Below are 12363 nucleotides of genomic sequence, written 5' to 3'. Positions count from 1 at the left end.
AAGACCCATTTTTCTCAGGTCATTTTTTTTTATACCAATTTTTAATATGGTTTTAAATATTAAATTATATCTACTATAGCTAAGAGGAGTTACTAGTGATTAACATAAACTATTTTCATACAAGGCCTCAGGCTATCTGCCTCATCACTTTTTGCTAAAACCTTGTTCTATCCATATCACACACTTGTAAGGCTTAACTTATTTTTGTCCTCTGTCTTATAATTATTCAGCCTAGATACTGATTAAAAGACAGGCTAGCCAGGCAGTCATCTGAAATACGAACTGTACCTGGGTCTATTTACAGGGGATCATTTGAGAAAAGAGTCTAGCTATATCTGAAATGGTTAAAAGTGAGTTAGAATTAAGAACTTTTTCTTTACAATCCCAGACAGAAACTACCTAAAACATACAAACTTTCCCACGAGGCATCATGAAAAATTAATATTTTGAGATCTCCATTGGCACTGGGGCAGATTTTCACGCTATGTGATTAAAATAAAAACAAACAAACAAACAAAAAAAAAACAGAGACCACATTAATAGAAAACCTTATAGTCTAGGTCAGACATATCAAGTAGCATAGTCTCAAATAAATTCTATACAACGGTTTTATCAGGGAAAGCTTTTCTGTTTTTTATTGGAGACATGTAAAACAGTAATTTATATTCTGGATGAGCAGTAAGATCTGTATTTAACATATGGGGGTATGGGGGGAATGACTTTTAAATGACTCTTACGGGTTAATTTTTTTCTCCTTCTTACAAACTTTATTATACAGAGTTTTATATTGCTTATAGTCTACTTTCTGAAAGTAATACCAGTAAACACAACTATCTGCAAAGAGAGTATTAATATTACTACCAGCTTCTTTGTAATTTCTTTCTCAATCGTGACATTAGCCTGAATTGCAAGCTCTTCAAGTTCTTGTTTTATAAGTTGTTCTTCCTCAGCATCTTCCTCAAATTCAGGTCCAATTTTCTTTTCAGTTTTGAGCATTAGTTTTTCTTGAAGAAATTCTTCAAACTGAATGTGAAAAATGCCCAATTTTTCTGCCAATTGTCTTCCACAGATAGTTTTGCCAGAGCCATGGGGGCCTAGAAGGCATATCCTTAATGGAGGAGCCTGCCATGGGGGGCAGGTAAGGAGAGATGAGGTAAGGGAAAGTGAAAGAAAGGAAATTTTGAGTAATTTGGAAAAAAAATAAAGCTAATAACTACTCCTCCTAAGATAATGGTCACTTCACAAACTCAAGGATGTTTCGACATTAGGAGATCAATGAACATGATCCATTACATCAGCGATAGTCCCAAGAGAACATCAACAATCATAAGATCATCTTGTTATCATGTGCCACATTTGATAAAATTAGTTTAGTTTTTTTTTTAAGTTTTAACTAAAATAGAATAGAAAAATCCTTTTTTTAGCATGGTAAGAAAGTCTAATGATTACTTATACTAATGCAATATGTTAAAATGATCAAGCATTTGTAAGATCTATGCAGAAATACATCAACTTTCTATGATATTGTTTAATGAAAAAAGATTACAAAATATTACATACACTAGAAAGAATATATACTCATGTGCAAGAGGACGAGAAAGTAAAAAATTAAAATACAGACTGTCTAAAGCTGGTGCATTATGTGTGTGCTTTGTTTAAAAAATAAATAAAATATTGCAATTGTGGTAAAATACACATAACGAAAAAACTTGAAGAGATTTTAACCATTTTTAAGTGTACAATTCAGTGACATTAAGTGCATTTGCAATGTTATACAACCATCACCACTATCTCTCTCCATAACTTTTTCATCAGCTCAAACTAGAATTCTGTATCCATTAAACAACAAACTTCCATTCTCCCCTCCTCCCAGATCCTGGCAACCACTATTTTAGTTACCTTGTATAAGTCATATCATATAGTATTTGTTCTTTTATGTCTGGCTGTAATGAATATTTTTTAAAGAAGGTAGAAAACTGTTTCAATGATGATCAACAAGTAAGGATAAAAAAATGTTCCCACAAACTTAGAAAAAGATTGGTCGTTCTATAGCTACTCGAACGAGTTTTAAAACAGTTAATTGACCAAAGACAATGCCTCAGGAAACATTCTTTTGCAATCTTTTGAATCAGTGTCAGCCCTGGCTCTTGAGAATCAAAAAATCAGGCATGGACTTGCCCCTATAATCACGCCTCCGAGTGTGGACTAGGTCAACAGCAGTCTCACCTGAGCAATCATATGTCCTCAGATGATGTCAACCTACTAAAAGGCCACCAACCCCTGAATCCCATCTTAGGGTCAATAGACCACTCCGCTCAGAGACACTAACCAGCACAGCTAGTTAAGGAATAAAATAAATACAATAAATTTATAAGCAATAAATTTAGCTGTGTCTTTTCATTTCAGCTAATGAGAGAGATACTAAGTGTTGGTTTGACACAGGCATTACTATAGAAATCAAAAGAGATAATTATTTTAGGTTATATTCCAAAAAGTTTTTCTTGAAACTTAGATATTTTCACTATATTATTATACCAGACAGGGGACTTCACTATTAAGTAAAATATGGATGTACTAAGTCCCTAAAAAAGTATGCAGGAGCAGAGAAATCATAAGGATGAGAATATGGTTTTCACCTTTAATGGTTCTGTATGAGCCACGTACTCCTGAGGATGCTCCAAAAATTTTTCTTTAGCTTCAGGACTTGAAAAGTAGTAGATCTTTTCTCGATATTTAGCTGCTTCGTCTGTGTTGCCTGGTTGTAAGATGAAGTTTTCTTTGAGAACCACGGGACAAAAGTGCTTTGTATCTCCCAGATGCCTTTTCTTCTCTTTTATTCTTTCTTCATTCTAGAAATATTATTTAACATTTGGGGAATATTTTTAAAAGTATTTTGATGCAATACTAAAGAAAGAATTTTAAAAAATGTCTCGAATAATATTTAACCCATAACAATACACTTTTATAACAATTTATAAAGGCCAGTTCTTCATAAAGAAAATAAAGAAATTTATATTCTTCTATTTTCATAAAGAAAATAAAGCAGCCCTCAGAATCAAGGTGTTCTCAGCCTTCTACAGGCATGGTTGTAATGAAAAACCCCAGAATGTGCAGGTGCAGGGTCAGTTTCTAAAATAATACTATTCCCAAGAAGTAAAAGCTGAGTCAGAGTCACAACTTCTTACCCACTGAAATGAGATAGAAGATGCTTCAGGATTTACTTTGTTTCCTACTAAGTGGATATGTAATCAAAAAATATGGAAATATTTTATTCTATTCTACCTGAAATGTGTACTATATTTTCATTTGTGAAAAATAAAGAACCTATGTGTAAAGCTTTTAAGAATTCTTGCAATTTATTTAAAGCAGTGGAAGTACATTTAAAAAAATACTTTTCTATCATAAAATACATGCTTATTATAAAAGTATTCAAAACACATCACAATGCATAAAGAATGAAAATTTCCTCTCACCTTTTCCCTTCCAATACTACACTAACACTCTTCATGATTTGATGTGTATCTTTCCAGACCCTTTTCCCTAAGTATATCCTACTAATATACATACGAAAATAGATTCATATTTAGGAACAAATATGTTATTTTTAAAAATACCAATGGACTAATATTTTACACGGTTATTTTCTTTTCCCCAAAACAAGATATAATGAACAACTTTCTTTAAAGGTGTGGAAATGAGACTAATCTCCACTTTTCTTGCACCACTCTTTTTAAAATTTTTAAAATTACGATTGATTTTTTCAATTACAGTTGACATACACTATTATATTAGTTTCAAGTGTACAACTATTATATTAGTTTCGAGTGATTAGACATTTATATAACTTACAAAGTGATCATCCTGATAAATCTAGTACCCAGCTGACAACATACATAGTTATTACAGTATTATTGAATATATTCCCTACGCTATACTTTGCATTCCCGTGACTCTTATCTTATACCACTCTTATTCAGTTTTTGTATATTAGGATTATGCAAGCTTCATAATAACCTGGGAAGTACTAATATATTTCAATGATGTGGAAGAGTTTAAATAACATAGAAATTATCTAATCAATGAAGGTATATTAGAAATGACCCTAAAACTCTCCTCTATTATTTTTATTTGTTCAGTTTTTATCTTGCTTTGTTCCTAGGCAAATTTTAGCAATTCATATTTTGAAAATCCTTTTCATCTTGACTTTAAAATGTATTAGCATAAAATTCTTGTAATTTAAAACAACCCTCTTTTTTTATCTGATTACATCCCAGTACATTTTTGTTTCAAATGTTATTTGCTTCTTCAACTTGTCAGAAGTTTGTCTATTTTATTGCTCTTGCTAGTGAACCAACTTTTCATTTTTTGAAATTAGGTCTATTATTTTTATTTGGTTTTATTTTCCTATTTCATTAATTTTTGCCTTTAATCTTCTGCTTTTGACTTTCTTTTGCTTGATTTTGTTGTGCTTTTTTCCCTAGGTTCTTGAGTTGAATGCTTAATTAACTTTCCCAGTCTTTCTTGTTTTTTAATAAATAGACTTAAAGTATGGTTGCCAGACTTAGCAAATAAAAATGCAGGCTCTCCAGTTATATTTCAATGTCAGATAAAAAATAAGTTCCTAGTATGTAGCATACATAAACATGAACCTTACATTAAAATTATTCATTTATCTGAAATTAAAATTTTTAGTCTGGTAACTCTAATTTCTACTTCTGCTATGCAACAAAGCTTTTATATATGATCTTTTACTTATCATTACTTTTTAAATAGTCTGTAGTTTCATTTTTAATTTCTTATTTAACTCATTTGCATTTAGAAAGAAAATCTAACAGATGGCGGTGTCTGATCACAATGCAATAAAACAAAAAAATTGACCCTAGAAGGATAATACTTCTTGAAAGTATAAACACTTGAAATTTAAAAAGTATAAACACCTGAAATTAATAAAATATGTACACACAGGAAACTAATATACTACTCTAGGAGACCACAATTAATGGCTGTATTAGAAGATTAGAAAGACATATTTTTAAGTATATGAACGAAATATAAAGAGTTGGAAAATATGAGGAAAAAGATAAGATATTTGGAGGATAGATCTAACAGACCTAACCAGTGATACGTATTACGGATGGACAAAGAAGAAGAGGTGGAGGAGAGGCAAGGATTAATTAATTAAAAAAATAAACATTACTTGTACGTCTATCACTCAAAGATAATGGTGATAATAACCACCATTAACACTTTTAACAGCCTGACTGAAGTATAATTGACATTAAAACATAGTACATATTTAAAGTATGTAATTTGATAAGTTTTGACATGTGTGTTCATCTGTGAAACCATCACCACAGTCAAGATAATGAACACATTCGTCAATACCACAGTTTGCTCATGCCTCTTTGTAATTCCTCCTTCCTGACCCTATTTGTCTCCCACCTAACCAACCCCTGGGCAACCAATGCTCTGCTTTCTGTCACTATAATTAGTTTGGTTTTTTCCTAGAATTTTATACAAATGTAATCATACAGTATATTTTTTCTTTTGCCTGGCTTCTTCTTTGCCTGGCTTCTAATTATTTTGAAATTCATCCAAGTTGTTGCATGTATGTATCAGCAGCTCTTTTATTTATTTATATTTTTTTGCTGCATAATATTCCAGGTTTAATTATCTCCATTCCTGAGGCTAGACCCTTTTTAGTACTCTACCCAATGCCCTGTAAATTATGAGGTTTTTTCAGTCCAGTTAGTGGGGACAGGCATTGTTTCTGGCCTGTGTGAGATCCAAGCACTGTCCCTCTAATCTCATCAGGTAGTACTTATCCTGGCCCTGAACAGTATTCTTACATGCAAAACTGATCAGTACTCTGCTCTAAAGTTCTCTGGAGTTTTTTCTCTACACACTTCTCTCCTCTCTGGTCTCTTCCCTGTGAACTGTAGCTAATTTGGTCCCCTGGGATTCTCTGCTCTGTCTCCTCCTATCAAGGAGTTGGTCAGGCTCTGCCTGGGTCCTCCTTCCCTGAACCATGGCCTAGGCAAGGGACATGACCTTATAGACAGTAAGCTGGGGAAGTCATAGGGTGCACCTCATTTGCATCCCATCTCTCTGAGCCCACTGTGCTTCACTGCCTCTTGTCAATGTCTTGGAAACTGTTTCATATACTTCATCTTGCTTTTCAGTGTTTTGGGGCAGGACAGTAAACCTGATCTTTTTTACTCCATCTTGCCCAGAAAGACTGTTAACATTTTAGTATACACTTTAGAATCACTACACTTTTTTACTCCATCTTGCCCAGAAAGACTGTTAACATTTTAGTATACACTTTAGTATACATTTTAGAATCACTTTCTTAGAATTTTTCTTATGATGTAGCATATTACCTTTTGCTTTTGTCCGTATAGCATCTTTCTTCCCCTTTTCTAGAAACATAATCTTTCTCCCTCTTCTCATGGAGAAACTGCTTCTTTCATATTCCAAGGAGCTCAAGTGGACCAGACAATCACAGTAACACTCCAACTCATAGTCATTGGGTGGGCATATGGCTGAGGTTGGTTCAATACATACTAAGTCTTCTAGTTACTGTGTTTAGTCAGGACAACTGACTGGGCTGGGAGAAAGAAAGTTCTTTCTTGTTATTTTTCCAAGTGAATGTAAAGATAGAGGGCTCTTTTTCTTCCTAGATCAAAATTTCTGAAGATGGGCTTCCAGAATTTCTGGCAGCCATATCTTCCTTATTTGGAAAAAGCATCTTTGTAGATGTAATTAAGGATCTCAAGATGATATATCACCATTCATTTATCTGGGTGGTCCTTAAACTCAATGACAAGTGTTCTTGTAAGAGAAGAAGATACAGAAGAGAAGAAGGCCATGTTCAGACAGAGGCAGAGATTGGAGTTAAGTGGCTACAAGCCAGGGACTATCTGGAGCCAGGAAAGGAGAGATTTTCCCTAGAGCCTTTGGAGGAAGAATGGCCCTACTGACACCTTGATTTCAGAATTCTGGCTTTGAGAGTCATGAGAGAATTAATTGCTGTTATTGTAAGCCTTCTAGTTTGTGGTACTTTGTTATGGCAGCCTTAGGACACTAATACAGCAGGTAAAACTGACTCGTAGTAAATTAGGAAGAGTGGAAGGCAAGAAAAGACACTATATTATCAATGAAGACCATACTTACAAATATAAGTTTGCAGTATTACAGACAGCCTGGGAATTGTCTGCAGATATAAGCACGAGACCATTCTCTTATAGATCAGAACAGGACACAGAAGAATGGCAGAAGGATGATTGAAATAAGAGAATCTGAATATAGGGCAAAACCCACAGCTGTTAGTCACCCTTACTGAAGGTCTCAGCAGTTTCTCAGTGATAAAGAAATGAAAGTTGTTACCAGAATCACACTACATAACATTTGTTGTTTGATACACATATATCTGGGTTTAAGTCAATTACAACTGTTACGCTTATCTAACTTAATACATTATTTTGTTCATTGATAAAGCCCAAAATGAGAAGAATCACTTTCTATTTTATTATTGATAGATGACTGGATTAGGTAGCTATCAATTGAGAATGTTTATCAAAATTCTGGTGCTAAGGGAGTAGATTGGCACCTAAAACACGTTATTCCTGTTTGAAGATACTACTCATTATTATCACGTAAGCAGCCCCTCAAAGATACCATGGCTGTATTTTACATAAAACACCCACTTCTGTTAAATTTATAAAATATTCCTGTCTCTAATACCTATAGATTTTTCCATGAAAAGAAATTTAAAAGATTTCCTTTTCTTTTTTTTCATGGGTGTAACATACTATCTAAACAGCTCTGGCATTTCAAGAATCAAGGGAAGCTGGGGTGGAGGCAAAGTGTGTTGAAAATGTGTATTTATAAAATGGAGGATGCCTGCTTGTTTTCTTGACATCTAAGAGTGCTAGTTACGACCCTGGATATGTCCACTTTCAATAAGGCGACCCATGTGAAGAAGCAGTAATAGAAGACTCTTACTTCTTCCTCTTCCTCTTCCTCCTCTTCTAAATCCTCATCGACTTCCGCTTCAGCCTGATAGTCTTCTGTTTCTTCATCATAATCATCTATATTTAACTCCCACCCAGCATACTGGAAAGGTTCTGTAATAAAAAAAAAAGAAGAAGAAATATTTGGGAAGATATTTTTACAATAAAATGATATTAGCTTATTACCATAGTCAAAGATTAGGAAAAGTAATCATAATAATGATGTCTTTGTTTAGATGTGTCTGCAAATCAGCCTTTACAAATTCTTTGAGTGATGACTGGCCAGTTTGGCCAGTGCTGTTTGTGCTCCGTGGCTGTTCTGATTGCTGGGTGCCTGTGCTATGAGAGTTGTTAAATATTTTAAACATCATACCTGGATATGTTGAATGTTTTACTTAATGGGCCATCAAGAAAGCCTTTAACCTTTCACAGTGCTTTTAATAATATTATCTGCTCTTGAGAGTCAATGTTAGGACTGCAACCCTTACTTTCCATAGTCTCAACTACTTTTTGAAGTAGTTGCTCAGGAGTTTTGTCAGCAATCTCCAAGTTGAAAACTTGAACGAAAGACTCAACAATTGCCATTTCCAGGTATTTCCAGATGTAGCTGAAGGATTTAATCTTCTCTTTAATTGGGTCCATTTCAGGAACATCAGGATAAGCATCTTCTGGAAACTCGGGTAGTACAACTTTTGAGTAAAGGTTAAAGGAAAGAAAAAAGAGGTTTCAAAGATGGTATCTTTAGACATATTGCCTAAATAATTTGTATCTTATAATATTTTAAGAACGTTTCAAAGAAATAAACTTAATGTTCTAAGCAATGATGTATACTTACAAATTTATATTTTAATTATGCTTCATTCTTATATTGGCTATAGATGAAGTATTATTTATTAATAAACTTATTTGGATAATCAATATGCATTTCAAATGGCAACTTTACCTGTTCATAAAAGGTATAAGATAAAATTTGTTGAAAAAGTGTTATAAGCTGGCCAGATACACTTTTAATATAACAAGCTAAATAAATGCATCGACTGGCATACAACATAGAAAGACATAAGTAGTTGGTACTATGTTGGTACTATGCCTAAAATAAGAGACTAGACCCCTTGCCAGGAGAATATGAAAAGCACTTTTATACACTAACTACTTTTATTTTATAAGCTAACCTGTTTCAGATAATTTAGTTTCCAGGTCATCTTTGGATTCTTTTGGAATTTCTGTTACAACTGTAGTTTCTTCAGTAGTCTCAGATACTTAAAAAAAGAAATCTAATAGTTAGTGTATGAATTTTAAAACATAGTTCCTTTATTAAAGTTTTGGCATAAAAATATTTCAAAACAATTTAAATTGTATATATTACGTCTATCTGAAAATACAGCTCTTGTTAGATAAAGTATGGCATAAAAACTCCTAATAGTATAAAGAAGAAAATAAAGAATATTCTTAAATATACTAAAAGACATTGACCAGAATAATGATACGCACATGGTACATACAATTCTAAGTGATAACAGTCATGTGTACAGCACTGAACTAGAACTGGTCCTAAACCGAGTAGGAGGCTGGCTTTAGAACATTCAAAGAAAGTTCCCTGGGAGAAACGGTAAGGATAAAAGCCAATAAAACTAAACGGTCCCCTAGATCGTTATACTAGTAAACACTAATTGTGAGATACTGTGGATACTGGAACTCTGGGGATATGTTTGATGTGTCATATTTATTTAATGGATGTCATTTCATTTTACTTCTTTTGATATTTTATTGGCCGTCTCCTTGGAAAAGGTAGGTGGGTGGGAGAATTGTCAGCCTGATCAGTTTTGGACTCGATAAAATAATGAAGTTTCTGGGTAGGAGCACAAGTCAGCAGAGGTGTGGGACTCTTAAAAGGCAATTGGATATTACATTCTGCTAATTCCTCTGTCTGGCACGAGGGAATCTGATTTTATATTTATTGCCCCATAGAGCTAATACCAACCCCTGTAGTAAAAATTTATTTGTGTTGAACTTGAGATTTCTCAGTGTGAAAATTCCCCTTAGTCCTGGTTCTTTTCCCAGCTAACAACAGGCTCCCAGCTCTTAACTGCCCCAGGCTGGCATCTGGCTGCAGGTATGTGAAGACCTTTAGTTTGTAGTATTAGTTTCTAATCCAATACGAACTGTGCTTGGAAGCATTTGCAAGCCGCACTCCCACTATGGTGTGGTACCCTGTCTTGTTGCTTTAAGCCTACTATCCAGTCCTAAGAGTGACTTTCATTGCCTACAGATTCCTTCCTGCCCTACTCCAACCCTCCAAACTGCATCCCTGTAGCAGGGCTGGCTTCATGTGTATGTGAATTGTGCAGTTGCGCATCACTCAGAATGGCCTCACATTTAGTTTAATGATCTTTGATTGTCAATTCGTAATTTTTAATAACTTTATCTTTGAACCGTGTTTTGTAAGCAAAATCCAAAGGAACTCCGGAGGGACAAGAGGGCATGCATATGAGCAGAGATATGCACAATATGTGTTTGCCAGTCCTTGCCATCTCATTCTCATGAGAGTTCCCGATGCCCCATCATGAGTACAGAATTCCAGGGGACCTGTGATGTGTGGGAGTAAGTGTGACTGAATGGTGACTGCAGGCAGGGGAAGATGCTGACAGTCCTGAGAGACCATGTTTTTCCTTTGAACTACAACTTGCTTCTGATGCAGAAGGAAGATGACAGCGGAGGGACATGAATGACCAAGGAACCCCATCATGTCCTTTCTTTTTCATGTTACTTTCCTGTAGTAGTTAAATACTTAGGATGAAAATGATGACATAGAAGGAAAGGGAAATTTAGGCCAAGCCAGTGTTCTTTTTCCTTTCAGTCTTTTCTTAATCATTAGTAAACTAAAGGCAGAGAGTTTTGGTAGAATATGTGCATATTAAGAAGTAAAATAAAAAGCTGCATTAGTTTTGTGCACAAAACTGACTTAGTATTCTGGTAAGAATGAAATACATATGTATGTATGAGCTGTGAGATACAAATTGTATAATTTCATTGATTCTGCATATGAGTTAAATGCTCTTATATTTTCATTTAAAAATGGGACTGTATAACATAAAGATGAATGGTAAAATTCATGCTAATAATTTACATTTTTGATTTTTCTTTATTCCTAATGACACTAAATAGGAAATAAAAGGCAAACCATAACAAGCCAAGAGCGATTATGGAAGAAAAGAAAGCGCTTTATATTATAGTACCTTTAATGGCACCTTTTCCTGGTTTTTGAATAGTGTGCACCACAAATGACATAGCTGGCCCTGTTCCTGAGCACCAAGAAGGGCAGCGCAGAATTTGCTTTCCTACCACACTCTAAATTATGTGATTTGGACTAAATGGCTGCATTCCAGAGGATCGTCTTTCCATTCTTAGCCTGCTTCCATTTTATTAACATATAAACACACATACACACGTATGAGCACACAAACACATCAACAGACCTGAGTAGAATTAAGGACACGGCTGTCAACAAAGTCTAACCTGATTCGGGTTCTCTTTCAGGGACCTCGGTCGCTTCAGACTCCTCAGGTAAGAGCGCCCCGGTCTCCTCGGCCATCTCATGGGCCTCAGACCCTTCAGGAACATCAGTCTCATCAGCTTCAAACTCTTCTTCAGCCTCAGGTTCAGTCTCTTCCACTTCTAGAAAAAATGAGAAGAAATAAATTATCATTCAGATTAGGTCAGCAAATGTTGAATTGTGTGCCAGGCAGTTTGAAAAATGCTGAGAATGAAACAAACCCTCTTGGAGCATGGGATTTAATAAGGGAGAGAGATATATTATCTCCATATTTTACCCATTAAAATATAGTGGTAGGTAAAGGATTACAGTCATGCGCTCAGTGTTATAGGAGCACTAGCCTAAGGGTTCATTGAAAAGAGGAATTGTTTATAGCAGTCCCAAATATCATAACAGTAAGAAACTGGAAACAGCCCCACTGTCCATTCAATAAAAGAATGGCTAGACCTGCAGTGGCTGATGTGTAGCCAGTAGCCACATGTGATTGTTGAGCATTTGAAATGTGGCTGGTCTAATCTGGGAAGTGCTGTAAGCATAAAATACACATGGAATTCAACAATTTAGCAGGAAAAATTGAATGTAAAATACATCAATAATTTTTGCACTGATTACATTTCAAAATAGCATTTCGGATATAGCATATTAAATAAAATATAATTAATCTCACCTGTTTTTTATTTTCTATGTGGCTACTAAAAAAATTACAGTTACATATGTGGCTTGCATTATATTTCTATTGGGAAGCACTGGGCTAGACTATATTTTCTTATAGCTAATAACTAATAATAAAGTATG

General features: G+C 34.5%; 1 protein-coding gene across 1 annotated transcript in view; it reads right to left on the bottom strand.

Moving 5' to 3' along the window:
* The window catches only part of AK9 (adenylate kinase 9), a 110864-nt gene that overhangs the window by 33301 nt on the left and 65200 nt on the right, over nucleotides 1–12363 (bottom strand). The window contains 5 exon segments of the mRNA XM_023533389.1: nucleotides 862–1122; nucleotides 2637–2849; nucleotides 8008–8129; nucleotides 8504–8704; nucleotides 9188–9274. Coding sequence (XP_023389157.1) covers nucleotides 862–1122; nucleotides 2637–2849; nucleotides 8008–8129; nucleotides 8504–8704; nucleotides 9188–9274 — 884 coding nt within the window.

Source organism: Pteropus vampyrus, unplaced genomic scaffold, assembly GCF_000151845.1.
Source record: "Pteropus vampyrus isolate Shadow unplaced genomic scaffold, Pvam_2.0 Scaffold101, whole genome shotgun sequence".
NCBI classification, from domain to species: domain Eukaryota; kingdom Metazoa; phylum Chordata; class Mammalia; order Chiroptera; family Pteropodidae; genus Pteropus; species Pteropus vampyrus.
This window is presented reverse-complemented; position numbering and strand designations above follow the sequence as displayed.